General features: G+C 42.2%; 1 protein-coding gene across 4 annotated transcripts in view; it reads right to left on the bottom strand.

The window, feature by feature from the left end:
- The window catches only part of aatkb (apoptosis-associated tyrosine kinase b), a 73,333-nt gene that overhangs the window by 1,591 nt on the left and 44,872 nt on the right, over window positions 1–26,870 (bottom strand). For 2 of the 4 annotated variants that reach the window (XM_085285428.1, XM_085285431.1), the window contains exons 3-13: window positions 22,258–22,399; window positions 11,318–11,397; window positions 10,529–10,647; window positions 9,163–9,250; window positions 8,085–8,218; window positions 6,242–6,326; window positions 5,798–5,919; window positions 5,141–5,290; window positions 895–4,423; window positions 663–786; window positions 325–531 (exon numbers count right to left, since the gene is read on the bottom strand). In XM_085285428.1, the coding sequence (XP_085141554.1) occupies window positions 325–531; window positions 663–786; window positions 895–4,423; window positions 5,141–5,290; window positions 5,798–5,919; window positions 6,242–6,326; window positions 8,085–8,218; window positions 9,163–9,250; window positions 10,529–10,647; window positions 11,318–11,397; window positions 22,258–22,399 (4,780 nt within the window). Of the gene's footprint in view, window positions 1–324; window positions 532–662; window positions 787–894; window positions 4,424–5,140; window positions 5,291–5,797; window positions 5,920–6,241; window positions 6,327–8,084; window positions 8,219–9,162; window positions 9,251–10,528; window positions 10,648–11,317; window positions 11,398–12,693; window positions 13,130–22,257; window positions 22,400–25,442; window positions 25,719–26,870 lie in introns of those variants that run through there. The other 2 variants (XM_085285429.1, XM_085285430.1) reach the window with 2 other exon arrangements.

Raw genomic sequence — 26,870 nt, 5'->3', positions numbered from 1 at the left:
GGGTTTAAGTCTAACACAGCAGAAAGATGCATTTTAGTTTTATTCTTTATTTGTCAGCGATCATGCACAAAAACTGTGATCTCATAAGATGCAGCTACTAGCCAGTTTCCATCTGACATCTCTGGGAAGAAAAAATACAGAGTGTAAAACCTTCATATCAACACGTTTACTGCAACGTTTTCATAAAACCTATTGAAATAAAGCTGAAAGTCCACATGATGATTGATTTTAAAATTCGCTGTGATAGTTTACAGAGGCAAAATTAGATATGTATATCCATTGTTAAAAATATGAGTTTCTCGTGAGTTTGCAGAAGTGACCTACCTCCTGCAGATTCCATATCAGAGTCTGAGATGTGAGTGATGGAGAACCGGGAAACGCTGGAGGGAGAGACGGTAAAGCGGGAATACTGCACGGCTGGTTTAGTGTCTGGGGTTGTGGTGATGGAACGGGGTGGAGGGGATTCAGATGCGGCTGAGGATGTTGGCAGTGGGAGTAGGGGGAAGTCATCTTCCCACTCAAAACCCGCACCTGAGTGAAAACAGCAAAGGGGAGGAAGTAATAGTTTGATATCTTAACATGAGAAAGTCTTCAGTGTGCTAATACATTGTGTGTAATCATATTCACATTTGCACATTTGAAAGTAAAAGAATAATACATACTCTCCTCCGAAATGTTCCCGTCTGAAGAGTCATCTGAGGCATTAACCCTTTCTTGGGGTTTGGTTCGAGAACCTTCTGCTCCTAAAGGAAAGCCATGCTCGGCGAGCTCTTTAGTTGGGCTTTCCTAGCAGTTGTGATATTAAAAGAGTCAGTGAGTGGACCAGAATAAACATTATTGATGTGCCATTAATAGAGCCAATATTAAGGCTAATCTTCCCTCTTTGACACTCACCTGGTCAAACAGATACACGGTAACATCGTCAAAAAAAGACACTGTTTTCTTCTTGTGTTCGAGCTCCTCCTCCAGGTTCTCCTCAGTGAGCAATGCTGGCATCTTGAGCAGGCTTCGCAGTTTATGGGCCTCGCTGTTGTCGCTCACCACAATAGGCACTGGGTGGCACTCTTCCTCACTCTCTTCCCCTCCGCTCTGTTCCTGCATATTGTAGCTTTGCAGCTCCTCGTCCGACTCGTCGCTGTCATCGGTATCGCCGTCCTCCTCGTCGGCCTCCTCCCCGTCGGCCGGAGATGCTCTGCCCTCTGTTGCACGGAGCGGAGGCGGTGGGGTGGATGGAGGTGGAGGGGAGGAAGAGGAAAATCGTCTGGTGTTTGAGGTTTGTTGCAAAGCTACCTCATCTTTGGGTAAGGTGTGTTTCATTTCACTGGATATGCCTGATGGCCGGTTCTGAACCATCTCGGTTGCTGCCTCCTCTGAAGTTTCTGAAGTTTGAGCAGAGTCTTTTATGTCATCTGCTTCCTCCTTATCTAAATTTACGTTGGTGGCACAATCTCCATTCAGGGCACCAAGAGCTTCTTCCATGGCCCCCACCACCTCAGCTGCCCAGTCTCCCAAGGATGAGCTCTCTTCCTGTGATGGCCATTCATCCAGTCCTCCCTCAGTATCAGAAGGCTCTGGAGGAAGTCCTAAAGTCTCATCTTCGCAACAGTCCTCTGTCAAGTACTCCTCAATCTCTGGTGCAGGAGAGAATTCTGTTGTGTCTGTTACTGTTTGTTTCGTTTCAAGTTTTATGTCCTTGTTCACTACAACATCCTTTAGTTCTTCCTCTCTATCATTTTTCCTTTTTGCAGCTTTCTTTTCCTGCATGTTTGGTTCTTTTGCAATGTTTTGCTCATCTGTTTTCCCCATCTGGAGTTCCTCTCCCTCATGCCGAGTCTGCTTTTCATTCTCATAGTCTGAAAAGTAGGCAGAGTCTCTGTATGGCGTCTTATCGCTCAAGGGTAACAGAATTTGGTCATCTGCCTGTGATGCTTCTAGTGCCAAATCTTCACCCATCGATGACTCACCCTCTGTGGGCACCACTTTAGGTTCAATTCCCTCTTCCTCCAGGACTTCTTCCTCCTCCAGGCTGGCATCAAGAGCAGGTTTTCCTAAAGGTTGTTCACGAGGTTCATGAGGTTCTTTGGGAACAAACTCGGGGCTCTCATTATTTTCGGTGTCATAGCCGCTGTCCATAGCTTTAGGTGAGCTGGAAGGGTGGGATGACGCAGGGCTGGAGCCTTCACAAGACCCAGCTGCAGACGGCAGATCCATGGAATCCATGGAATCGGGTGTTCCTACCTGCTTTTGTAGCAACTTGAAGGCAGGAGAAGCATTCAGCTCACTGGACTCATCAGCGAAGATGCCTGAAGTAACATCAGTTATATCGTCTGTGATGTCTTCCTCTTCGTCATCGTCACTGCAGTCGAGTATGTCAGCAAGGCTTACATTGGAATCTTCACGGTCGACACCACTGTCACTGGTGTGACTCATCTCTGACTGTGGATCTGTCACCGCCACCATCACATGCGTGTTATCATCAGGAGGTGGAGTGGCTTGAGTGGCTTTTGTCATTGTTAGAGTCACCTCTTCTTTTCTAGGCTCTGGCAGTTTCTGTATGATTTCCTTAATAACGTCCTCCCTCTTCTCTTTAGCTTGGACATCATCAGTTGTAAGATCGACATACTGTTCTCCACAGTCCACAGATTTGGCCACGATGGGACCTCCTGGAGCTGGTGATAAATTGATCATCTCTTCATTGCTTGGCATGTCAATGACTTTATCTCTGTAGTTAGTGTGACTGTAGAGCTGACAAAAGCTTGTGTTTCGAACAAGCAAGCCAGTGAGTGGGTCAACAAAGTGCGAGTGGCAGCACTCTCCAGATGTTGGCACCTGAGTCTCACCTTCATGGCACATGTAAATGTAGGCATTGCAGTTTTCCGAGGGCACCATAGCATGATGTTTACTCAAACTAAGGCAGGCACTATTATCTTTGACCTGGTGTGGCTCAAGATAATCGATGGGTTTGGGTAGAGAGTGAAAGGCCAGGCTGTGTCCTTCTGGCCAGGAGTCCTCGATGTCTGTACTCGGCATTGTATAATGGAAATCGGCGTAGGTGTCCTGTCGGCAACTATGGCTTGCCCGTCTCTGGTGACCGGCACTGCTGTGGCGGTGCTTCGAAGGCCAAGTATTGCACGTGTGTCTCTCAACAAATATGTCCTCATCTTCCTCTTCTGAGTCACTGTCTCTGTGTCCGATGAAGAGAGCCCCCTGAGTCTCCATGTTTATACTGACAGAGTTACTGTTGTGTCTTGTGTGGCTGGGCATAGTCTTCCTCAGGGAACCCATCATGTCATAATAACCTCCAGTGACATTCTTTCCTATAATGGACGTCTGATTTGTGTCCAGGTATGTGTCTCTGTAAGCCTGCTGAGATGGACTGTTTATAGAATGGGATATCACTAGTGGGTTCTCCAACTCCCCCAAAGCCTGACGCAGGCTTCTTGAGCCCCAGCTTTCCTGATGATGCTCTCTGGAGAGCTCACCTCCGATCAGATAGTGATCTATTCCCAAAGGTGGTGAGTGGTCAAAATAATAGCCCCCATCTCGATCTTTATAGGACACATAGTGACTAGACTCCCAGGGTCGTAGGGGGCTGTTATCTGACACTTGACCTAAAAGGGGTTCCATTGTCAGGGAGATGGCGGGACTTGAGTCATTAGAGTCATACATGTCAGATTTATGGATGTCAGCTGACCAATAAGGACCCATAGTTTTAGCCTGTGATGGGCAGGCCATGCACTCACCCGAGTCTGCGCTCCCAGTCAGGAAGCTCCCACTGCTGCCCTGGTAGTCTGGGCTGTATGAGACCATGGTGTAGTCTGGATCAATGTTACAGTCTACTGGTTCCTCAATGCGAATGTAGTATTCACTGTTTACTGAGGGGCTATGGGCACTGAGGACAGGAAGTACACCTGGAGCGTGTAGATGTTTAGGTTGATAGTAGGAAGGAGAAACTCCATGGCTCAGGCTTTCCATGGGACAGCCTCCCACAATGCCTCCAGGTGGGTAAAATGCTTCCTGACAATGATGGTTTACCTGACCTAAGGTACTAGACGTGTCTGGGGCTCTGTATGACTGGTCTGCCCTGGCTTGCTCCCACTTGTACTCAAAGTTCAGGCCGTGGCTGGTTTCAGTGACTGTTAGTATGTCATCTCCAGACTCTGAGTGGTAGCCATCACCAGTAGAAAATGGTTCTAAGAGTGGGAAAGATGAGGTGGTTGATGAGGGGTGGTCCCGTGACATCGCTGAGGCACCACGCTGACTGTTGAATCCAGTATTGGGACGCAGGGAGTTCCAGCGTCTCTCAAAGTCCTCTTCGGCCTCGCTGGCCCCCTTGGCACATAGGTAGCTGAGCAGCAAGTGAACTTCCTCTGCGGTTGGCCTCTGATCAGGCTGCAGCCAGCAGAACTGCATCACCTCATACCTGTAGACCCAAAACACAAGGCACAAAGAAAGAAAGAAAAGTTTAATTAAAATTAAATGAAAGTAGGTGGGTGATAATGAAGTAATTAAATATATAAAAAACTCAAATACGTAAAATCAGAAAATAATATTGCAAAATCTAATATGCAACATAATCCAAACCAAAAAATCAATATATACACGTGCCATAACTGAGGCATGGAGCTGCACCAAAGCCCAGTATGGAAGTAAAAAGTTACTGCGATGTTCATTGTGAACTGTGAATCATACAAGGCTACAGCAACAGAGTCCAAGAATAGTGCAACAACAAAAGAATAACAATTGGAAGTTCATTAAACCTCCTCCTGAAAGGGATTTAATTGTGTTGCTTTATGTGTTGTGTTTTGTGGGGCGATCGTGGCTCAAGAGTTGGGAGTTCGCCTTGTAATCGGAAGGTTGCCGGTTCGAGCCCCGGCTTGGACAGTCTCGGTCGTTGTGTCCTTGGGCAAGACACTTCACCCGTTGCCTACTGGTGGTGGTCAGAGGGCCCGGTGGCGCCAGTGTCCGGCAGCCTCGCCTCTGTCAGTGCGCCCCAGGGTGGCTGTGGCTACAATGTAGCTGCCATCACCAGTGTGTGAATGACAGGTTGTGCAAAGCGCTTTGAGGTCCTTAGGGACTAGAAAAGTGCTATACAAATACAGGCCATTTACCATTTTTGCTGCATTTATGTGTGACTCACCAGCGTTCAGCGAGGGGTACTTTGAGCAGCGGTTTGGGCAGTCGCAGCTGCTGCTCCCTAACAGCGTAGGTCAGCACTTGTCTGTCAGAATAGTGTCTGTAGGGCTGGTTTCCCAGCTCGAACAGCTCCCACATAGTCACCCCAAGAGACCTGAGACACAGGACAAGATTAAATATATCTTATTAGTGACTTCATGTACATTTCATGTATACATTTCTTATAATCCTGCAGTAACGTCCATCCTTTTACCTACTGTTAAAAACTTACAACTATATAAGCGTTTGTTAGTGTATTAATATTATAAAAGCTCCTGTGTGTTTCATTCTTTATAACTTATATCCATGGAGTTAGAGCTGGCGATTTCACGTCTTACAAACTGTTCAAAAAGTAATAGAGAATTACAATAATATTATCATAATATATATTTGGCCTAAAACTTCAAAATTTAAATCTTATTCAACAGAATGCAATATAATCATTTTGTTTTAGACTTCTGGGAGTGACGACACGCTGGTGACATCCTCAGTAAGTTTGGAGCTAACTTAAGGATTGTTTTAGGTAACTTGGTACAGTATTTAAAATGATGGTTAAGGGCTATACATGATGTCAGCGATCGTCCTCACAAAATACAAAAGATCATTTGTATTGATCAGATACCAGATGTTGCTGTGTTTGGTCTGGTCTGCCACCAGCAGGTTTCCGTGCACCTCGTCCACCAGCTCTGGAGCGATCCAGCGCAGGGGCACGTACATCTGGTCTGATGTCACATAGTAATCGTCCTGAAACGAGGGTCAGGTAAATTGTTAAGTTGCAGAAATATGACAAAAACAAATTCAAACTAAATGACCTGCTGGACAATTTAGCCTTTTCTGATATAATGCTAAAAAGTGAAAAGAACGTTCTTATAACCCTGCAGAAATTCACTCGACTGTGATTAATGTAAACTTAGAACCATTTGGGAACTGACTATTTATATAACGAGCTTGCTTTTTGTTGCCTGCTAGTGATGAATACAGAATATATTTTCAAACTTTACAAAGAGCAACAGGACCAGTTTGTTGTTTGCTGATCTTTTTCACATTTAACACACTGGTTGTGTACCTTGTACTTTGTGTGGGCCAGACCATAATCTCCGATCTTCACTGAGACATCAGCCGTCAACAAGCAGTTTCTTAAAGCCAGGTCACTGGAGAGGGGGGTAAACAGCTGTTATGTCTCTCTAACATTAGCAAACACAAAACAACAAGACTAGAACATTTTTATCAATGTACAAAAATGCTTAGAAGTCCTGCAAACAACAGCATTTAGTCCTGTGTTTTCACAGTAGGCTAAAAATAAACAAAACAAATTAAGTAAATTTTACTAAAATGAAATAAAATATACAGGAAATGCCTTGCCGTAAGTGCCCAACAGGACAAGAGTAATTACTTGTATTGTTTATGTCATTTAAAGCTTCAGGTACTTCTTATTTTGCATTTGAAATATGAATCTATACTATTATAGGTAAACTTATCCACCATGATTTAAAGTCATGACTTGAATACTTTAAGTATGTTTTGATGATAAAACCAGGTGTACTGTTGTAGGAATACAACTTTTTCTTTTTTTGAGTATGAAGTGAAATGAAAACTAGATAAAATAACAATAAATTATTGGAAAAAATACAAAAACTGGAGTCCTGGAGAGGAGGGATCACCGCCTGCAACAAAATCACTGATGCTGGAGTCTTTAGGGAGCACTCAGGCAGCACCAGGATATTGTTTCAGGAAGCGACCGAGAGGCAAAAGGCTAATCTCAAATTCAGAGCGAGATATCTGTAATACTTAGTAGAAAAATCTCATTGAAATAAAAAAAAAAAAATCTTTTTGAATAGAGCACAGCAGACAGAAAAATAACACACACACACACACAAATATGAAAAACGGTTAATAAAGCTGGATTTTCAAGAAGTTTGAAGGACATGTTTGAGGAGGGCTTTTGATTCATTCAACTGAAAGCAGATCAAGCTTGGGTTAAGCATTCACTGAACGTTAACCGATTTAAATGAATGGACACGTGTGAGGTAGTTTGGAGGCTTCAGCAGTAATACTCTACAAATAAACCGCATTAGATGACTGCATCTTGTCTGTTAGTAAAGCCATCCGGTGTTCTCACTGAACAGCAATGACTGAAATCTGTTATCAGTATTGAAGAACAGTAAGTTATGATATACAGGCTCACTGCTGTAGATCACAGAGACGATAACCTTATGGCTAAAATCAAAGGCGTCCTTTAATTCTACTATCCAAGAAACCAGATGAGTCAGATGGTGACTCTTAAATTAATGATCGTTATCAGGGCAAAAACCTGAGTATCTGTTGGACACCAAAAGAGTGGTAGTCGGGTCACTTTGTGCAAATATTCTCTGCAAGCTTTCAAAACTTTTTGGCAGCATTTCACCAACGGGTAGAAATGTTTTTGAACATGTGCGACTGCTCTTCTAACTTCTGCATTTCCCAAAGAAGTTCTCTTTTCCAGGCCACCAGGGTAAATACAAATTAATAACTTTGACCACCTTCTGGTAAAAATTCGTTTTAGAAATATGTACGAGAGCTAGTCCTATGTCTTTCTAACACAATACGTTGACGATTTGGAAATAAAGTCATAGCAGTCTGGACCGTTTTAAAATATTTAAAAAATACAGGCATTTACGAGAGTCACACCTTTTGGTCTGCATTTTGAAAGTCTCTGGTTAAGATCAGACTGAAGGTGAGTCGGGGCCTGTGCTGGGGCAGAACTGAGGCATACAAAAAACTAACTGCTTCAGCTAAAAGAGGACTGATGATATAGAATAATTGTGTTATTTATAGGGTAAACAGAGGTAAACAGAGACTGCCTGCTTGACTGAACAGCATCAGTGACAGCAGTCGGATTTCTCAGGCTTAAGTCTGAAACGACTCTTTACCTGTGCGTGAAGTTGTGTTTGTGCAGGTGCAGGAGGCCTGAGGAAATGTCACAGGCCATCCTTTGAAGAATCAGGGGCTCTGGGCTCATGGTTTCAGAGGTTCTGCAGCTTCTGAGGTAACCCTTCACATCCCCCTGCACATGAAAGAGAGCTATAAAACATCTGTATGACCACTGGAGGGCAGTCTTACTATTTTACTGCGTCGTCTTTGTCCAGTCATGTAAACTTTGATTGGTGTCAGAAACCGGAACATTGCACAGGAGAAGACCAGACGAACTAGCAAATTTGTTGTCTTCACTTTTCTTTATGGAAATGGATAATTAGAGATTTTAGGGATGAGCCGAGAAATCCGGCCATCTGAGTGAATTAAGCTTCTCTTTGGACTAAATATCATCTTCTTGGCAGTCTTCATTCTAGTTTGTCTTAAAGCTTTAGACTGTTTGGAGTCTACATAATAAATAACAAGTTTGATGCTAATAATTGCAAAGTTTCCTCTATGTTAGATCTGAATGGGATGTTTTTGGTTTAGCTTTTGCTAACATTTCCACACTCGACCTCGCCTTATAAGAGGAACTACCCACCTGCACTTAACCTACAGTGGGAATAAAAATAAAAGATGAGAAGTGGCAGGAGGCTCTTGGTTTTACTATTATTCACTATAAATATCTGTGTGTAATCTACTAAACCAATCACGGTGAAGGATTCTGGGAAGTGGTTGGAGTGGCACAAGTGTAAATTGACTCACTTTAAGCTTGTCTGCCAAATACTTACAGCAGCTGCCAAGAAGGATTTTATTAGACAGTTAATATAACATTCTACAATGACAAATTACTAAAATGCTTTCAATCAGTTGAAGTACTACAGAATTTGGATTAAAGTCAACAGTCAAAAAAGTTGTCAAGGACATTAATAAACTAATGTTAAACACGGTGATTTTATTAAAATATTAAACCCTTTAAATTAAACTGGGATCGTCAAAATAAAATCCCCAGTTGAGATTTGGTATTGTATATTTTTTTTTCATACAATGATTTAAAGAGTGTCTCTGTGCACCTGTCTCATGGCTTTGAATACTCACCAGTGGACAAAACTCCAGCACCAGCAGGTAGGGAGTGATCTCAGTGCACTGGGCCAGACACTGCAGCAGAGCAGGATGCTGGAGGGCACTGGAGAGCAGAAGAGAACAGGATCTCAGCATGCACATATTATGTATCACCTTTAAACATGAGTATATGTTTTAGTATTACATGGGTATAAATACTTTTGGTATTGAGATATGGTTGATATATTTGAGTATTCAAGAAAATATTAGACAACCACGCTGAGACACCATCCATCTTAATTTAACAAGTACTGTTTTGTGGTAATATCATTTATTTTTCATTCTTCATACTCTGCTTTTATTTTTTCCATTTAACCTTAAAGTACATTTAAAGTGTTTTTTCTTTTACTCTGATTCGATTTTAACCTTGATCTGCATTTTATTCTTGCACATGTACCAGGCATACATTTATTCTAACTTATTATTCTTATGATACTCTCTATGCACCGATCACCTTTAACAACTTTAATGCAATCCACCGAGAGGTCTGTCATTATTATACTTTTACAAGCTTGTATGTGTTACTGTTATTGCCGCTGAGAAGATTTTAACCTATGTTAACGACAAAGGGGCAAAATAACAGCAACACGTTAGAATATAAACACCGTGACCTCAGTCTGATTTTTTTTTCCAACAAAAATGGAAAAAGTATAAAATTTTTAAAAGAAGAGTTTATGACAGAGTTATTGTATTGGCTTTACATTGCATTTGTATTCCCAAGGAAGTATAAAGTATAATTTGCCCAGATAATGCCTGAATCCCTCTGCAGGGATAAATAAAGGATTAATTATTAGGATGAATAATTATATATTACAGTATTTATTAAGTATATTTAAAGACATGCATCCTTAGTTTTAACTAAAATATTTGACTGATTGTGATTGGAAAACAAAAGCATGATGCTATACATAAAAGTTACAGAAAAGCAAGTAAAAGCAAGTTTCATAGATCCTGGGAAGCTGACCCGTCAGTATTTTATAAGTTTATCTCAAGTTTTGAACATAAAACATTTGCAGATGTCTGCCTCAAACACCCGGAAGGGTGACAAGAAAGAGAATTGAGAGAAACCAGGAGCAAACGACAAACAAAAATGGACTAAAACGTCAGGACAGAGGACACAAAAATGACAAAGACATGAGAGATGCTCAGGGCTCAGGGGTGGCTCAGGTTTACCTGATCCAGCTTCAGTTAAGGAGACTTTATTAAAATGTAGACTGGACATATGTAAGCACTACTTCTGCCCTTTCAATCAGTACTTTTAGACTGTAGATTTTAAATGTACTGCTTAAATTGTCCATGTAAGAATAAACTACAGACACATGTGAGGGAGGTGAAGGTGTACCGGTAAGGCTGTGCTTCTTCCAGGAAGTGCATCTGGTCCTGTACGCTGGCACTGGCTTTGAGTTCCTTGACCACCACTTGGGTGGTGTTCAGGCCTGCGTTCACCTCCCCCAGAAGAACCTGAAACAAGTAGAGACAAATGCATACAGGGGAAGGCACACAGACAGGATGGCCACGTTCACATAAGCAAACACATTAAACATGCAATGGGAGTACCATTACACAAAGACAGACAAAACGAGATGAAGCAGGCATGCGGGAGTTCAGCAGTGCAGATAATACGCACAAACAGATGGACATACCCAGTGACGGTGCACAAGGATGAGGAGGGTGGATGAATATTCATGAGTGAACAGTATGAATAAGAAAAGGAGGAGAAGCAGACAAAGAAGCAGAAGGGGGAAACGAGAGAGAATGACAACAACATGTTATCTGGTTGTAAAAACATGTTAACACACCAGAAGGTTTAGGCTACAAGGAGGGCTATTACTTTGAAAATTTAGCAGCGTAAAATTTGTTCTCAAGGCCTAAGTCTATCACTTTGGGAACAAGCTGACATCAAAGGCGAGAGGATCGGGCTGGCATTACACACTCAGACATTTCAGGTAACGCAGCGTGTCGGACATTTTTAACCGACTCCCGCTCCGAGCAGGAGCCGGGATCACAGCAAAGACTAACAGCCACGATGTGAGTCTCAACGATGCTGCGTTTCATCTACCCGGCAGGGAGCGACAGATTTGAAATTACCAGCAGGTTTTTATGAAGATTGAGGTTTCTGAAGTGGGCTCACCTTCCCAAACCAGCCATTCCCAATCTCTTTCAGGTAGAGAAGACTGTGGCGGCTGAGATCTGTTGATTTCAGGAGTTGGACTGAATAAGACAGAGAAAAAGAGAAAAGATGTAACAGAGATTGGTGAGTGTCAATCAAAAGCCTTTGAACTGAAGTCATGGTCACTCACAGCACTAAACATTTTGCATGTTTTTGTCCATTTTCTACAAATTTCTTTGCGTTATCGTCAATGATTTAAACTATTTAAACCGCGCTCATTGAGAAAAAATGAAAGTACAAGTGATGAATTGCAGCTGTCCTTGTGGAAAGTTGGTGTCAGTGGTAACATTTAATTTCTTTAACTAAAAAAACAAGATTGTCACTGATAAGTAAAATGAATCCACCTGTAAGTGGCATAAATTATTTGTACACACATTAAAGTTTCAACTCCCCCATTTCAACTGCACATGCATATTCCATGTGTGCAGTTTACATAATTTTGACACACTAAACATACTAAAACTAATAATCTTAATGTTATATGTATTTGTCAGTCAGATGGGTCAAGTAAAGTAAAATCCACTAAACACAAATCATTTCCAAAAATACAATCGGTTCTTCTTCACTGGACAGTACATACGATATATTGGATCAAAAGTACATTATCATTAGAATGTAATGCAATGTAAACATTTAATGTTCCATTATCACGCAACAAAATCATGATGGCACTGATGGATTTCACCACTCAAACGGGGCTCGGACATAAGGAGTGCTTATCGACTATATGAAAATGGAGGGAAACCAAATGCCGAAAAAAGTTTAAGTGTTCATTAAACAATTATAAATAGAAGAAGAGTGCACGTCTTACACTTGAATGCCTTTTTAAAAAGGTTTTCAACTTAAAAAAGATTAATATTTAATTAAAGTAGTATTTAAAAGCTTCTGAAAGACGTCTTACACCTGGAAGCACTGAATAAAATGTTCTTAATTTAAACATTTCTTAACATCTGCAAGTTCAAAAAAACATCTGCATTTGCTGGGGTTCCTGTTTTTTCTTTTTTTAATAGTTTACCCCACTTTAATGCATTTTATTGTTTTATTAGTTCATCATAAGTTTATTAACCTCTCTAAAACATCTATGCGAGAGCTCCTCTGAGCCTGGGACAATTTCCCAAAGAACAAAAAGAGATCTTTTATCTTACCACGATCACATTTCTTGATCTTTTTTATTCTCTCTGCCTGTTTCATCATAATACAGATGAAATGGATTATTCTTTAATAATAAAAGATTTCCTGGTTTTACTACTTTCTATTATAATGACTGGACTTAAACCTGAAACATATACCAAAAGACTAATATGTACAACATGAAGAAATGATATGACGCAACGCACCAGATCCAGGTTGTTAAGTAGCCACTGAAGGGTCCATCCTCTGTTCAGTCGATTGCTGTTAACCGCCTCTAAAGCTAAACATCCGCACATGCCAGTGGATGCTGCCCATTGTTGCCCAGACAAAGCAAACTCTGCCCCTAAGTGTTATTCTCTACCGAGCCGTCTCTGTCACCGGTCTGTGTGGCGGTCCTCCAGCTCACCGGTGCATCGCTCTCAGCATCCCCCGATGACCCGCGTCCTTCCTGCTTGCTGAACATGCCCAACCGCCCCATCCTGTCCCAGCTCCACCGAATGAAACAGACTGAGGGTAGCATCCCCTCCTCTCTCCCCTCACCATCTATCTCTTTCTTTCACTCTGTGTCTCCCACGATGGAACTTGGATTCTGGGCGTAGAGGCAGACAGACAGATCTTTGTGGTGCTATCTTCCCCCCTCCAGACTGCGACACAGTCCAGTCACTGTGTGGAGGCCATATTGGGCACCCCTGTCCCCTTCCCCTGACTGGTCATTCCTTACACCCACTTACACTCTTGCTGGGCCATAACAGAATAGCCACTATTGTCTTTTTGCTTAGGGCAGCATGGCACCAGTTAGGACCAGTCAGCAACACTGGAGCCATTATCTGTGAGCTCCATGACATAAGAATGAACTGAGCTTTGGTGATAACTGTGGCATGCAATGAGTTCCACCTACACCCTCATGTTTACCACAAATATTCATAATTCTGACGGAACAATGAGAGAAAAGAAACTCTTAAAGACTATATTAAGCATTTGTTAACTTTCACATTGTCTCTGGCACCATGTTTGGTTTGTGTGCACGCTGCAATGACATTTGTAAGGTATAGTGGGGTATCTGTATATATATATATATGTAGGAGTATATATACTGTATGAGGGTGGATGTGAAATAATAGATTGAATTTTTCCTTAACATGTAAATGTTTACTCACAACAATGCAAAAGAAGCTGTAGCAGCATATGTTTGGTTGTCTTTGTATTATTCTACTAATACTAGATCTCTCTGTTCATGCATCCATGCACTCTTTATGAATTCATTTATTCCCAGGCCTTTCAGCCCTTAATTTAACCATCACGACTACGTTTCTAACCCTAACCTAATTCTAATCTTAACCCTAAGCCTAAAAGTTGTAAATTTCATGACATTTTAATCAGTCAATTGATCCAAAACTCTCACAAAGGTAGCCCTATGCATGTCAATGTAAGCTCGATTGTGTTTGGTCCTGTGTCCAAACACAATTGCTCAGAATAAGAAGAGAAAAATATGCTCACAGAGTGCTTGAAATGAAAAAAACCCACATTACTGAGCTAATTTCTGAGATCCTATTTATAAGTTAATTTCATTTGACAGCACTGACCGGCCCTTACTAAGATGCTGAGCATGTTGATAAGAATGCATCAGGCTCAAAAACCCCAGCAGCCGGGAAGCCTTTAGCGAGATGCACGTTGGCAAAATCAATCATGGCCAAATGGAATTCCCATTATCCCCTAACAGTCCAGTGCATCATGGCTCACTCTCTGCAGGTGCTGAGCTGTAGTGCTGTCCTTGGATAATCATTTAAAGCCAATTATGACGTTTAACCATCCTTTTTGTTTGGCTACAGACGACAGAGCAGCGAGACTGTTCTATATGAGATAAATAAGGATCATTTTGAGCTGTGAATCATGTAACTGTGCCGAGGCCAGCGATGAAAGAAGCGGGAAATGAGTAGAACATCTCCCTTTTTTTGCTTCAATTCCTCATTGTGTTTTTATGTGTGTGTGTAGTTGTTCTCATGTGTAATATGAGTGGGTGTGAGCTCCATTAGTCGTTACAGTGCAGCCTGCAATGCACAACAGCTGCATCAGGGCGGGTCCTTGAAACTGGGCTCTGGTCTGAGCCAAGCTCTCGCAATACTGGTGTCTCATTAGGAACTCCACTTATTCACACAGTCCAAGCACAGCCCCACAGCGCTGCAGGATGACAGAAGAGATGGGAATATTGGCTGAAATCCTCCTGCTTCAGCCCTCAGGAATTATCAGACATTAGAAATCTGAGACTCACACCAGCACGGTGTTGAAAGTAACGTCAGGAGCTTTCATTCTTGGAGCCCCTTCATTCGCTTCCTCAGTCATTTTGTGGCAGTCACTGCTCTTCCTTTGTAGTTTTTTCATGCTTTTTATTTGTTTTTGTAATTAAATGTTCTTCTTCTCTCTTTCTTTCTTTCTTTTATAGTTTTAATATTTTATCCTCATGAAAAAGCTTTCTAAACTGCGTTTGTAGGAAGATATACAGATAAGTTTGAAGTTGAAGTAGAAACGTTAGAGTAAAATGAGACCTGTTCTTGATGAAATGGCAGCAAATAACTGAAAACTAAAATTATGAGAAACGTGAGAAACATGAAATGGAGCGAGACGGATCATTTTCTTTACCTCATTTCCCTTAAAAACAAATACCCCAAATGATGTCACTGGGTGAGGCAGTCCTCAAGGTGCAGTAATGAATCCCTGACTGCCACTACAATACAAACCATATGGCTCCTATTATTTACAGAAGAAAAAACGCCTGCTTTAAAGGATCAGGTTCCAAAATCATAGGAAATAAGTAAGAGAGTGTTTTCTAACGCGCACAACGTTGTATACAAATGAATTTGGTTTTAATTGCCAAAGTTTTGCTTTTGATGCCATGAAACCAAATCTGCCTGTCTAGATCATAGACTGTATATAAAAGATGTTGGAAACTGTGATCAGGAACGTCTTTGAAACCAGATGTGACCAGGATCTACCTGACAAAAGAGCGACACTGCATGATCAGACCATAACAACTTGTCAATCACACGGCTAACGGGGACCACAATTTACAAAAAGCACATCTTGTTGAACTCAGAAAGCCTTGAAATGAGTGATTAACATAAAAACTCTTGAGGAAAGTGTTTGCTGAAGTCCTTTCCTGCAGGTTTCTATACAGTCCAAGCGATAACCTCTGGGGGCTGAAAAAGTCTGCCAACAAAGAAGTGCCAAAAACTGCAGCTCCTTCAGTGGCTGTTTGAGTCACTCTCCATGGACTCCTGTGATAAAACGCATTACAGCATTAAAAAGCAGGTTTACAGCCTGGTAGTAAAACACAGTTTTGTCTGCAGACCCTTTCCTCCCCCATATCAACCGTGCTGTGGGTAAACAGCTTTCAGAACCTATCCCCTGGCATGCCAGCAAGGCCTAAGTTTACGTGTGTGACCACTTTGTGTAGCTGAGCGGAGGCAGTGAAGTGGAACAAAACCACAGGTGACACTACGCTACTATGTCCATCTATTTTTTTCTGTAAGTAAAAATTGACCTGACTTTTCAGACCCGGGTTGCATCCATCTATCATTAAAGGTATATTGTGTAGGCATCATAAAGAATAAGAAACAGAATTCTTCCTTATTAAAATATAATTACCCTTCAGGATTTTATTTTTTTATTCGACTACATTCAGACGTGAAACCGAGCAAACATTTACATTTCGGTGTATTTGTGCTTTGTTGCAGACCCGCGTTTGCGTGGGCTCGATCCACAAAGTCTCACCACACTCCAGTGCCATAAGTTTATCAGGCAGCATCAGCCCATTAACACACAACAAGGACCATTGTCACATACGAGCAAAAAGGAGAAAGAAAGCATCAGAGTGAGAGGGGAGAATTCTCACTGGGGTTTTGTGCTCTTGCATGCCTCACATACCAACAAACAGCAGTGTAGGCTGGCCGCCTGGACATTATTATACAACAGGCAGATGTTTGTGGGAGAGAGTGAAAGCTAAAGAGCACAGAGTTCATTCTGTAGGGACCTGCAGCGAGGGATTGTGGGATAGGTGGAGATCCAGCTGACCGAGGCCAGCGTAAGGGTGGTGTTCACTCCAGGGACAAACGTTGACGAATGCCAGACACACTCTTATGTTACTCTCACACCCTTGATATGCACTTGAATGTGTTATGTTCTGGTACTTTTACTAAACTCCTGAAAGGTTTGCATCAGTTTGTAAATGACTGCACGCATAAATGACTAACCAATGATTGAAAATTGTCACAAGTGAAATTAGGATTGGATATTCTTTAAACTCTGGTTCATTTCACATCGTGCCTTCCAACAGCAGAGAAAAAGCACAAATCACTTTAAAGTTGATCCGTGGATTTCGGAGATTTACTCTGTGAGAAAACAGCAAAGGAAAATGGGAGGACCCTGTTTAACTGCTTCTCCTTTTTCAGAATCAGAATCAGAAGACTTTATTTATCCCCAAGGGGCAATTAACAAACAACAAAGTGACTGAAAGGTGAATAAATAACTATAAGTGACTAAAAGTGAATAAAGTGTCGGTAGTATAAGAAGAGTGTGGAGTAGTTTATGTTTATGGGTGTGGGAAATGTTCTTATTGGCTGGAGTTAAAAAGCAGAGTGGCTGAGGGGACAAAGGTGGCTCTCCTCCTCCTCTCTGTCCTGCAGGAAATGCATCGGAGGCGTCGCCCAGAGGGGAGCCATTGAAATGCGGGGTGAAGAATGTGAGAGGGGTCGTTGATGATTTTGGCTGCCTGTCTAAGAGCCTGTTGACTGAAAACCTGCCAGAGTTCTGACAGGTAGGCCAATGATTTTAGAGCACACTGATGCGGTGTGCTGCAGTCTGTTCCTGTATGAAGGCTGAGGGAGTGGAACCAGCAGCTGATGGAGGTCATGATGCTTTCCAGGAAGGCGTAGTAAAAAGTCATCATGATGAGTGTGCCGACTCCAAAGGAGTTGAGTTTCCTAAGGAGGTATAGCTGTTGGTGGCACCTCCTGAGAATCTCTCTGTGTTGGCAGAGAATTTCAGGAGGTTGTCAAAGATGGTTCCCAGGTATTTGTGCTCCTCAACTACCTCCACTGGCTTCCCGTGGATGGTGGTGGTGACTGAAGCAGCCAGATCCCTCTGCCTACTGGAGAATTCACCACCATCTCTTTGGTTTTGCTCACGTTCAATTCAAGTTGGAGCTGTCACACCACTCTACAAACTCCTGCAGAGTGGACCCGTGGTGTTGTGAGGGGCCTGACAGCAGTGACAGGAGAACTGAGTCGTCAGCATATTTAACCAGGTGACAGTTGGGCTGTGTGGATCTGCAGTCATCGGTGTAGAGGATGAAGAGAAGGGGGGAGAGCACACAGCCCTGGGGGGAGCCAGTGGATGTGGAACGGAGACCGGAGAGAGTTGTTGACCCGAACTTTCTGAGTCCTGTTGGTCAAAAAGTCCAATATCCACAGGATTAGCTGCTCATCAGGTGAAATCGGGTGGAAAGTTTAAAGGCTGGAATATGAGGCTGCAGAGTGTTGAACGCTGATGAGAAACCAGCAAAAAGAAGTCTGGCGGAGGAGTCAGGGAGCTCCAGATGTTTGTGGATGGAGTCCAAGATGAAGATTTTTGCATCATCGACACCTCTGCGTGCACGGTAAGCAAACTGGAGTGGGTCCATCAGGGGTCATTTGCTCTTACCATGTGCTGTTTTATGATCTTCTCCATGGCCTTCATCACCAGGGAGGTGAGGGCCACAGGACGAAGATCATTCAGAGACTTTAGGTTGTTTCTTTTGGGGATGGGGATGACTGGAGTGTTTCCACAGCTGGGGGACGGTGTGACTGTCAGCTGAGTGTTGAAATAGAGTCCGGAACACACTTCCTAGTTGCCCTGCAAAGGGCCTCAGAACTCGACTGCTGATGTTGTCAGGGCCGGGTGAGCTCCTCTCCCTGGTCCTCCTGAGGGCTCTCACCACATCCTCAGTCCTGAAGCTGAGTGCAGAGCTGCCAGGTTTGAGTGAGGATCTGGACTCCTCAAGCTGGGACATGTTGTCCATCTTAAACGTGGTGTAGAAAGCGTTGAGGTCGTCAGGGAGGGAGGAGGGGTTGCTGCCCTCCACCTGGATGGTTCTGGGGGTGGTGACCACCAGTGTTGGTCAAGTTACTTGAAAAAAGTAATCAGTAACTAATTACTGATTACTCCCCCAAAAAAGTAATCCCGTTACTTTACTGATTACTTATTTTCAAAAGTAATTAATTACTTAGTTACTTAGTTACTTTTTAAAAACACGATTTACAACCTGAAGAGGTGATAAAGCGATAGATCTTTCAGCCCAATTCTACTTTTTCTACATAATCCATCATACAAAATGTAATCAAATGGAAAAGTCTCTTTTTAAAACTTGTTTTATTAGTTTTAATCTTTTAACTTTAAGCATCAAGCAAAAATTAATTATATGCAACATTCACTGAGTTGAATAAATTAGTTTAACATTTAAACCTATTTTCTGCACATTCCAGCACATAAAATAAAATATTTTGTGTGTTTACACTCAGTCTTTCAAATAGATGCAAGTAAAACACAGCAGAAAATAAATAAAGTCAAAGACTCAGCGGTCCTGTTGCTCTATTTTCACCTGTAAAGCAGGAGTGGGGTAGGCGGAGGTTTACCCTGGTGCAGGTGTGCCGCGGTCAGTGGAAGAATCCGCGAGTTTCTCTGTGAGTTTCCCATTACGTCGTAGCTACTCGGTGCTTGTTGGAAGTTTAGGGGTTTTTTCACTGTAAAAAGAAGTTTTCTTCCCACGCACAACGGACACTAATGTTTTTGTCACTTTTTATGGAATCAAACTCAAAGTAAGGTCAGTACTTCCACGCTTTAAACGCTGCACGCTCATACTCTCTCTGCACTCGATATATGATCCATTGTTGATCTGCACACAGCTGTTGTCACTAACGTCGCAATCGCTTACGTCACTGTCGTGAGACATTCTCGCAAAAAAAATCACGGTTTTAGTAACGCAGTAACGCAGCGTTCCTACGGGAAAGTAACGGTAATCTAATTACCGATTTTGCAATAGTAATCCCTTACTTTACTCGTTACTTGAAAAAAGTAATCAGATTACAGTAACGCGTTACAAGTAACGCGTTACTGCCCATCTCTGGTGACCACAGTATTCACAGAGGCCATGGTTTTGAGGCCCTGCCAGGCTGAGTGGAGGTCCCCTGTGGTGAATTTTTTTTTCAAGTGTGTTTTTATACTCCAGTTTAGCAGTTTTTATGGTTTTTATTTATCTTGACCTCCCTGTTGACCTCCTTTTTGTCCAGTGCAGAGCCGGTGAAGAAAATCCTGAAAAAGGATTTTTTTTTACACCTTTACAGGTCCCTGTATGTTTTTTTTAACCATAGGGAGTATACATGATAGTTAGACTGTCTCCCTGCTGTCACTCGCTGGTTTGCTGGCTCCCATTTTGAAGCCTTTTTGGCCGTCATCATCGTGCATCTGACTGAACTAATAGTAGGCCCGCCCTAAATCATGGCCTGCTTTATTGTCCTTTTTGACAGTAATGGGAACCATAATTTAAAATGGTGGAACTGAAACCAGGAACTCATCAGGAAGGTGTTTAGCTGGGTTGTTTTCTTATTGACTTCTACACAGTCACACCTATTCTCCAACTGCCTCCTTACTGGCCACTAGAGAGAGTGTCCAAGTAAAGCCCTTCTGCACTGACTTCACTCTTCAGCCTCTTTGAAAATGCTCCAGTTTAATTCAAAGTTCCTGCCCGTGTCTGTGTTTGGAGTACTCGTGCTTCCTTGGAAAATATGACGTTACTGTTTGTTTACTGGAAGAACTGAAAGGAATTTCTAAAAGCTGAAGAACTCCACTCCACTGGGACCTTTTTTGTGTTTTTATATATATATATATATATATATATATATATATATATATATATAAAAACACCCAGCACGCCCCTGCGGGCGGTTTATCCTTCAAGCTCGGGTCCTCTACCAGAGGCCTGGGAGCTTGAGGGTCCTGCGCAGTATCTTAGCTGTTCCCAGGACTGCGCTCTTCAGGACAGAGATCTCCGATGTTGTTCCCGGGATCTGCTGGAGCCACTCGCCTAGCTTGGGAGTCACCGCACCTAGTGCTCCGAAGCAGCTGGATAGCGTAGTGGTTAGACTACACGCCTTTGGAACAGAGGATCGCAAGTTCGATTCCTGCCTGGGGCGTCTGTATCCAGTAAGGGTCCTAAGGCTAGACCCCCTATGCTAAGCAAGCCTACCGCAGACATGAGCGAGACAGATAAATATGAAGGCATGCCGGCTCGGACGTCGCCCGGATCAACAAGGTCCGCGTCAGGTGTTGAGGAACCAGGGCACCCTGACGAAAAGTGGGCTACTGGAACAAGAAGGCATCGGTGGGCAAGGGACGAAAACAGGGCGTTGTTGGAATGCTACTACGCAAGTAACCCCGGCGGAAGGGGCTACATGAATATAAATATATATTGTTTTTTATAGCTGGTGGTATAAAAAAAGAGCACAGAATAAATGGGGTCATATGGAGCCCACAATATAAGATTCATGGGTAAACAAATTCTTCTTTCCCAGCAATATTCCATATATTTTATTCAATATCATGAGACGGGTTGAAAGTGAGAGGGGGCTTGAGTATAGAAATGAGCACTACTTCTAATGTGCAGGGAGAAGAGCATGGTTAATGACCGGTTTTATTACCTGATCAAGCTTGTTTTGATTCAGTCAGCACTTTAAATAGAACACGTGTGAGTAGAAAATAAAGTCTTTATAGGAAAAGTTTTAAATAGCAAATCATATCTGCTCAACTCTGTGGGCATTTTTTAAAACACCGAACAGTGATGATAAACTGCTTAATTTTAATTTTGCTAAAAAAATTAACCATTATTTGTACAGGTAGTTCACTGTAAACTGGATTCAAACATAGAAAACAAAGGAAGTTAACGTGCAGTGTTAACTTTAAAAACTCGTGGATTGGGAAGTCCTCGTTACACCTCGTGGAAACAAAATTTAAATGTAAAACATCCAAAAGGTCAAGTAACAAAACTGTTCTTTAAACTGCAAGTGTTGCTGGAGCTTTGATTTGTAGGAAAAGAAGTTCCTCTTTGTATTAGTAATGCCATGGCACCACAAGCCACATCCACCCTTTTGATTTGAGGCATGAAGTAAGCAGCAGCAGAGAAATTAGTTGTAGCAGCGTCCTGATTGCAGTCACCTTCAACCACAACAGCCAGCTGCTCCTGATGCACAAACAGAGGCTTCTGTTCTGCACTGTGCTTCTTAATGTTTGTTGGAGTTATTGCTTGGAAACGAGTGCCATAGCACGAGTATGTTGTAAAGAAAAAACACAGCTGAGTAATCAGCATGCAAACAAACATTAACACGTTTTATTTCAGTTCAGAAATGGAATCAACGCTAGATTTCCTAAAAGTAAAATAAAGATAAAAATTGTTCTTTTTTGAATCCAGAGAAGTTATTTTAACTATTTAGCTTAATTTACCTCCTGTTATCGAGCACTAAACATGCTGTAGTTTAAAGATGGCAGTCTAGGTCAACCCACTTTGACCAAACAGACTGAAATATTTTCCAATTTTCCAATCCCATCCAGTCGAATGGAGTCTTTGCCAGGCCGATTCTGGCCCCCGGGTCTTATGTTTGATACCCTTGCATTAGGTGAATTGCAGGGAAAGTTTGGTCCAGCTGATTGGCTCCAGCCCTCGCTCAGCTAAATTGAGCTGAACTCACCTGATCGAGCTGGTTGCTTGGCGACTGGCAGGGACACCTCAGTGAGCGGCAGGATGTAGACGTCAGGACTACCCTGGGAGGCCGGCGAGGCCAAGGTGGACATGTCTGCATGGTACTCCTCCCCGTCCACATTCTTGAATTCCTGCAACACGCCAGGAAACATGCACAAAAGGTCAAAGGTCAAGCTAATGAAGAGTCTGCTCCCACATGGAAAAAAAAAGAAAATTCAAAACTGTAAAACAGTGCAGAGTAAAATTTCAATAATTATGCAACTTCAAACTTAAACAGCATTTAATTTGAGAGTCAGCTCCTTAAAATGCAACTCGCACATTAGAAGTGAAAATTCTCCAGAGACTTCCGCCGTTTTGTAATTTGAGGAAAATATTCATGATGGAAACTTGCTGTGTGTTAATGCATGTTAAATCAAAGCATGGAGGGTTCTTTCATACCAATGAAAACACTGCAGCTTTTGGCCCTGTGCATTTATATTACAATGATGTCAGTGGGAGCTGACAAGTCTTCCACATTAAATGATGAGCAGACTCCTAAATCTATTAAAGAAACAACAACTTTATAACTTAAACTTTTTCTCAACTTCATTATTCAACCTGAGTTCAATTAACTACCATTTTTATAATATGGGAACCTACTGAAACTACCTCACACCTGTACGCATCAGACCATGTGTTGTCAAAATATATCTCATGGTTTATTACAGCCCATGAGTGCAACAAGAAACATTACCGTTGTAGTCGTCGCAGCAGACTGAACCTTAATCTGAACAAACACAGCTGCTGTCAAGAAATGGAACAGCATCACCTCACTAATGATTCATGATTTAAACTTTGATTTTTCAGTCATTATCAGCCCATTCCTTGTGCCTAACCATTTCAGGAAGAATGTCGGTCTTGGTGGTTTCTTCCTGTTAAAACCTTTCTTCCAAGAAAGCTTGTCTAAGAGAGTTCAGGCTGAAAAATAAAGGTGCTCATACCAAATATTGACTGACAAACTCCTTTATAATAAAATATAAAGAACAATATAAAGCTCAAGACTTTCGCACCTTTAACTTTGTAGCTTTGCACTACAAACTCTTCCATGCTGGATTGCATCATACAGTTCAATCAGGCTGCTGTAGGCCTGTGAGAGGGGAGGGGCCAGGGCGATCCTCCATTATCATCACTGACCCTCAACAACAGAAAACAGAGATTTTTGTTGTTTTTGTTTGCACTAACCCTGATTATTGTGGCACTGATGTATGGTTATGTAGAAAGTTGATGATATTTTGGCACAAGCACTGAAGCAGAGCTGAGATAAACTGAAACAAGCTGTCCTGGCTCGGTTCTGCATTTCTGTGAGCTGTTTGTAAAACTGTTGGAGAGTCGCAGTGTAAACAAAGCCAGTCTGGAATGTCCAGAGATTATTAGCTCTAAGATTACATGTATCTCAATCCTCTTCTGAGATAAGCTTGATGACTTACGCGTTTTGGAAACATGTAGAGGACAGACTGGAGACGAGAGCTTCGCTGTCTTACTTTCACTCCACAAAAAAATGGTTTTCTTTAAATTAAATTTTCATGCAAAATTGACAATGAACATATTTATTAAACACTAAGGCACAAAGGGGGTCTTTTAACGTGATTTACTACCAATTTAGACAATCCCTCTGCTTCACAGGCCCTAAACAGCAGCAGGCAGAGTGATCAATGCATCTGCGAGTGGATTAGGGAGGTTGGTGTCACACCCACATCCCTGGCAAGACAGATCCTTTAACATGGTTAAAGATCAAATTGAACTTGAAAGAAGCTGAAAACAAGAGATGAGTAAGGTAACTTGTTTTAAATTGTTAACAAAGAAAAAACAAAGAAAAACTGTGCCCACATTTGTAAAAATGTTGTATGAATGAACATAGTGAAGACTCTATAATACTAACTATACTAAAAATCAACTTGCACTCTAAACCACTATTGAGAAATGTGAAGAATAAATGCTGTACTACAAACTAACAACAAAGATAGAAAAAAAGGGCTTCTTTCTCTGCCAGGGCTGAACAATTTTGCACAACAGCTGCAAAGCTGAATTTCATGAAACTTGGTGGAGAGGCATGGCATCGTCAAAGGAAAAAGCCATCAAATTCTGGAGCAGATTCACATTTTTTAAATATTAGCTCACTTTGGCTGTTAATATTCTTTTGAATGTTGCATAAAATAGGTCACAGGTCTTGTTTCTAATTCAATTTTAAAAAATACATTTAGGAGCTGGTGAAAGCCTCCGTCTGCTGAACGTAGTCACACATCGATGAAGCAATGAACGAGGAGGGGAGGGAGGTGGTCTCACACACACACACACACACACACACACACACACACACACACACACACACACACACACACACACACACACACACACACACCGGATGTCAGAATAAAATCTCTCAGATGGGAGCTGGAAAGCAGCGGTGTCCCATCGCTGGAAAAGACTGACCTTCTGCGGCCCTCTGAAACACCCACACAAACACATGCACACATAAACACCTCCATCTCATGCCTCATCCTGTCTGTCCCCCAAGAAAGTGGGTGCGCACACACACACACACACACACACACACACACACACACACACACACACACACACACACATATTAGTGCACCCCCCCTTCTTCAGATCCAAATCTTCACACGGCCCTGCTCGCCCTCCTATTCAACATGTGGTTTCACTCTCCACACTTTCCACACTGGCACACACACTGTCACTGCAGACTTGCGCACACACACGCATACACATACAACAGCATTTACACAACACCATAAGCATCCCATTCTGTGAGTTCTGCAGTCAAAGTGTTTAATCTATGGCTGCAAAAAATGTGTACTTTTCATTATTGTGCACAAATTTTGTCCTGTAATGAGTCCAAAACCTAAAGGTTCTGCAATCGTATGAAACAGATAAAAGCAGCACACGATTTCCATCATGCTTTATAGAAATGTCATCTTTGCTTGACTCATGAAAAAAATCAAAACTAATAAAAGGGGAAAAATCTTAACAACAAATGCATTTGTTGTTAAGATAAAGAAAACCTCTCAACATCTTTGGATTTCCTTTGCAAAATGTCTGTTTCCAATATTTACTTTAAACTTTCCTTCTTAGTAACAAAAAATAAATTCTCTACAACATCATCTGCAAGCTTACCTCTCCCCAAAATCTGCAGGTGAAGATGACATCCCAAATGCCCTCAAATTTGGGTTACAGCATCTCAACCTCTTTTTTCCCCTTACATACACACTGAGTGCCCCCCCGCCCCACTTCACGGCTCCCATTGGTTGAGGGCAGCAGGATGATGGCAGTGGCAGGAAGAGCGGCTGCAGCAAAAGGCTTCATCACGCTGCACTGAGAGTTTCACTGTTGCTCCACAGAGAAGAAGGAAGACAAAGGTTTGCAGCTTGACCACTGAGTGTCCCTGGGATTACTGGGGATGGAGGGAGAACCAGAAGGGGGGGACACAGAGGAAGAGGGAGGAGCAGTATCTCCCAGTTCACAAGTGGGACTGAACTTATGGTTATCTCATGAGGGGAGAAACTGAGCCCCCAGAAAAATGTGTGAGAGAGAAAAATACAAGTGGGAGGAGGAGGAGGGATGAAGGGTGAGGGAGTAGAGGTGGGGGGATGGGGGGTATTCACATACTATATGTGTGACATCACTCGCTCTCTTCCTTTCTCTACTAAAATCCAGAGAACATCTGCGGGGCAGTCCCCTTCTCCACAAAACCAAGAAAAAAAAACAGCCAGATGTATTTTTTATTAACACAACGCTTGTAAGGACATTCCTTTCACTGCTTTTCTCTCTGCCTTTTAACCTTTGACCTCACTGACCTTAGTCTACACTTAAGTTGACTAGCTCTATAACTTATTTAGGTTTTCTAAAAATTCCCTTGCTGTGGATCATGTTCCATGTGTGAAACTTGCCTGTGGGCTTCCTCCGACAGTCTAAACAAAAACGCTTGTTAGATTAACTGGTTTGATGACGTTGGCTGTGGATGTGAAGCAGATCGAGGGATTAAAGGGCGCTGAGGTATTGAAGCTGTACATTAAGAACAGAAGAGCAGAGGAACTATTCATGGTCGAGTGACCTTAAGCTGTATAACTGAGAGACTTTCACTATGAAAACTGTTTGAGTCAAACACTGCTGCTGTTTTAATAGACTGGTATACAGCAAATTAAGATATTTAGGAAGCAGGTTTACTGTTATTATTATTACATTATTATTGCTTCTTTTTGTGGCTCAGTTTAGATTTTGCTTCATACTTGTCTGATACAGCTCTTTTGACAGGAATCAAATTATCTATGTAACATGTGTCCTTTTTAAATTAGATGAGATGATAACAAACAGCTTAAGCAGACCAAATCTCCTAAATTCGACTCTCACCTCCCCGCTACTGTCTGCAAAACACAGAGACCTTTTCGCTCTTGCCCCCCCTCCTCAAAGTGTTTTTTCCTATCTCTAAAAATCCCCCTTCCTTCTCTGGGAGAAGCTGTGTCTAATTCCAGATGAGGCCCCGAGGCCGGATGCACTGCAGGCTCATGGGTATGCCCTTCCTCACGCCCTTGCGCCCTCTCACTT

This window comes from Mchenga conophoros, linkage group LG8 (genome assembly GCF_057382185.1).
Source record: "Mchenga conophoros isolate Kocher_MC1m ecotype Shallow Benthic linkage group LG8, M_conophoros_male_GT1.1, whole genome shotgun sequence".
Classification (NCBI taxonomy): domain Eukaryota; kingdom Metazoa; phylum Chordata; class Actinopteri; order Cichliformes; family Cichlidae; genus Mchenga; species Mchenga conophoros.
The sequence above is the reverse complement of the archived record's forward strand: the minus strand, read 5'-3'. Positions and strand labels throughout refer to the sequence as shown.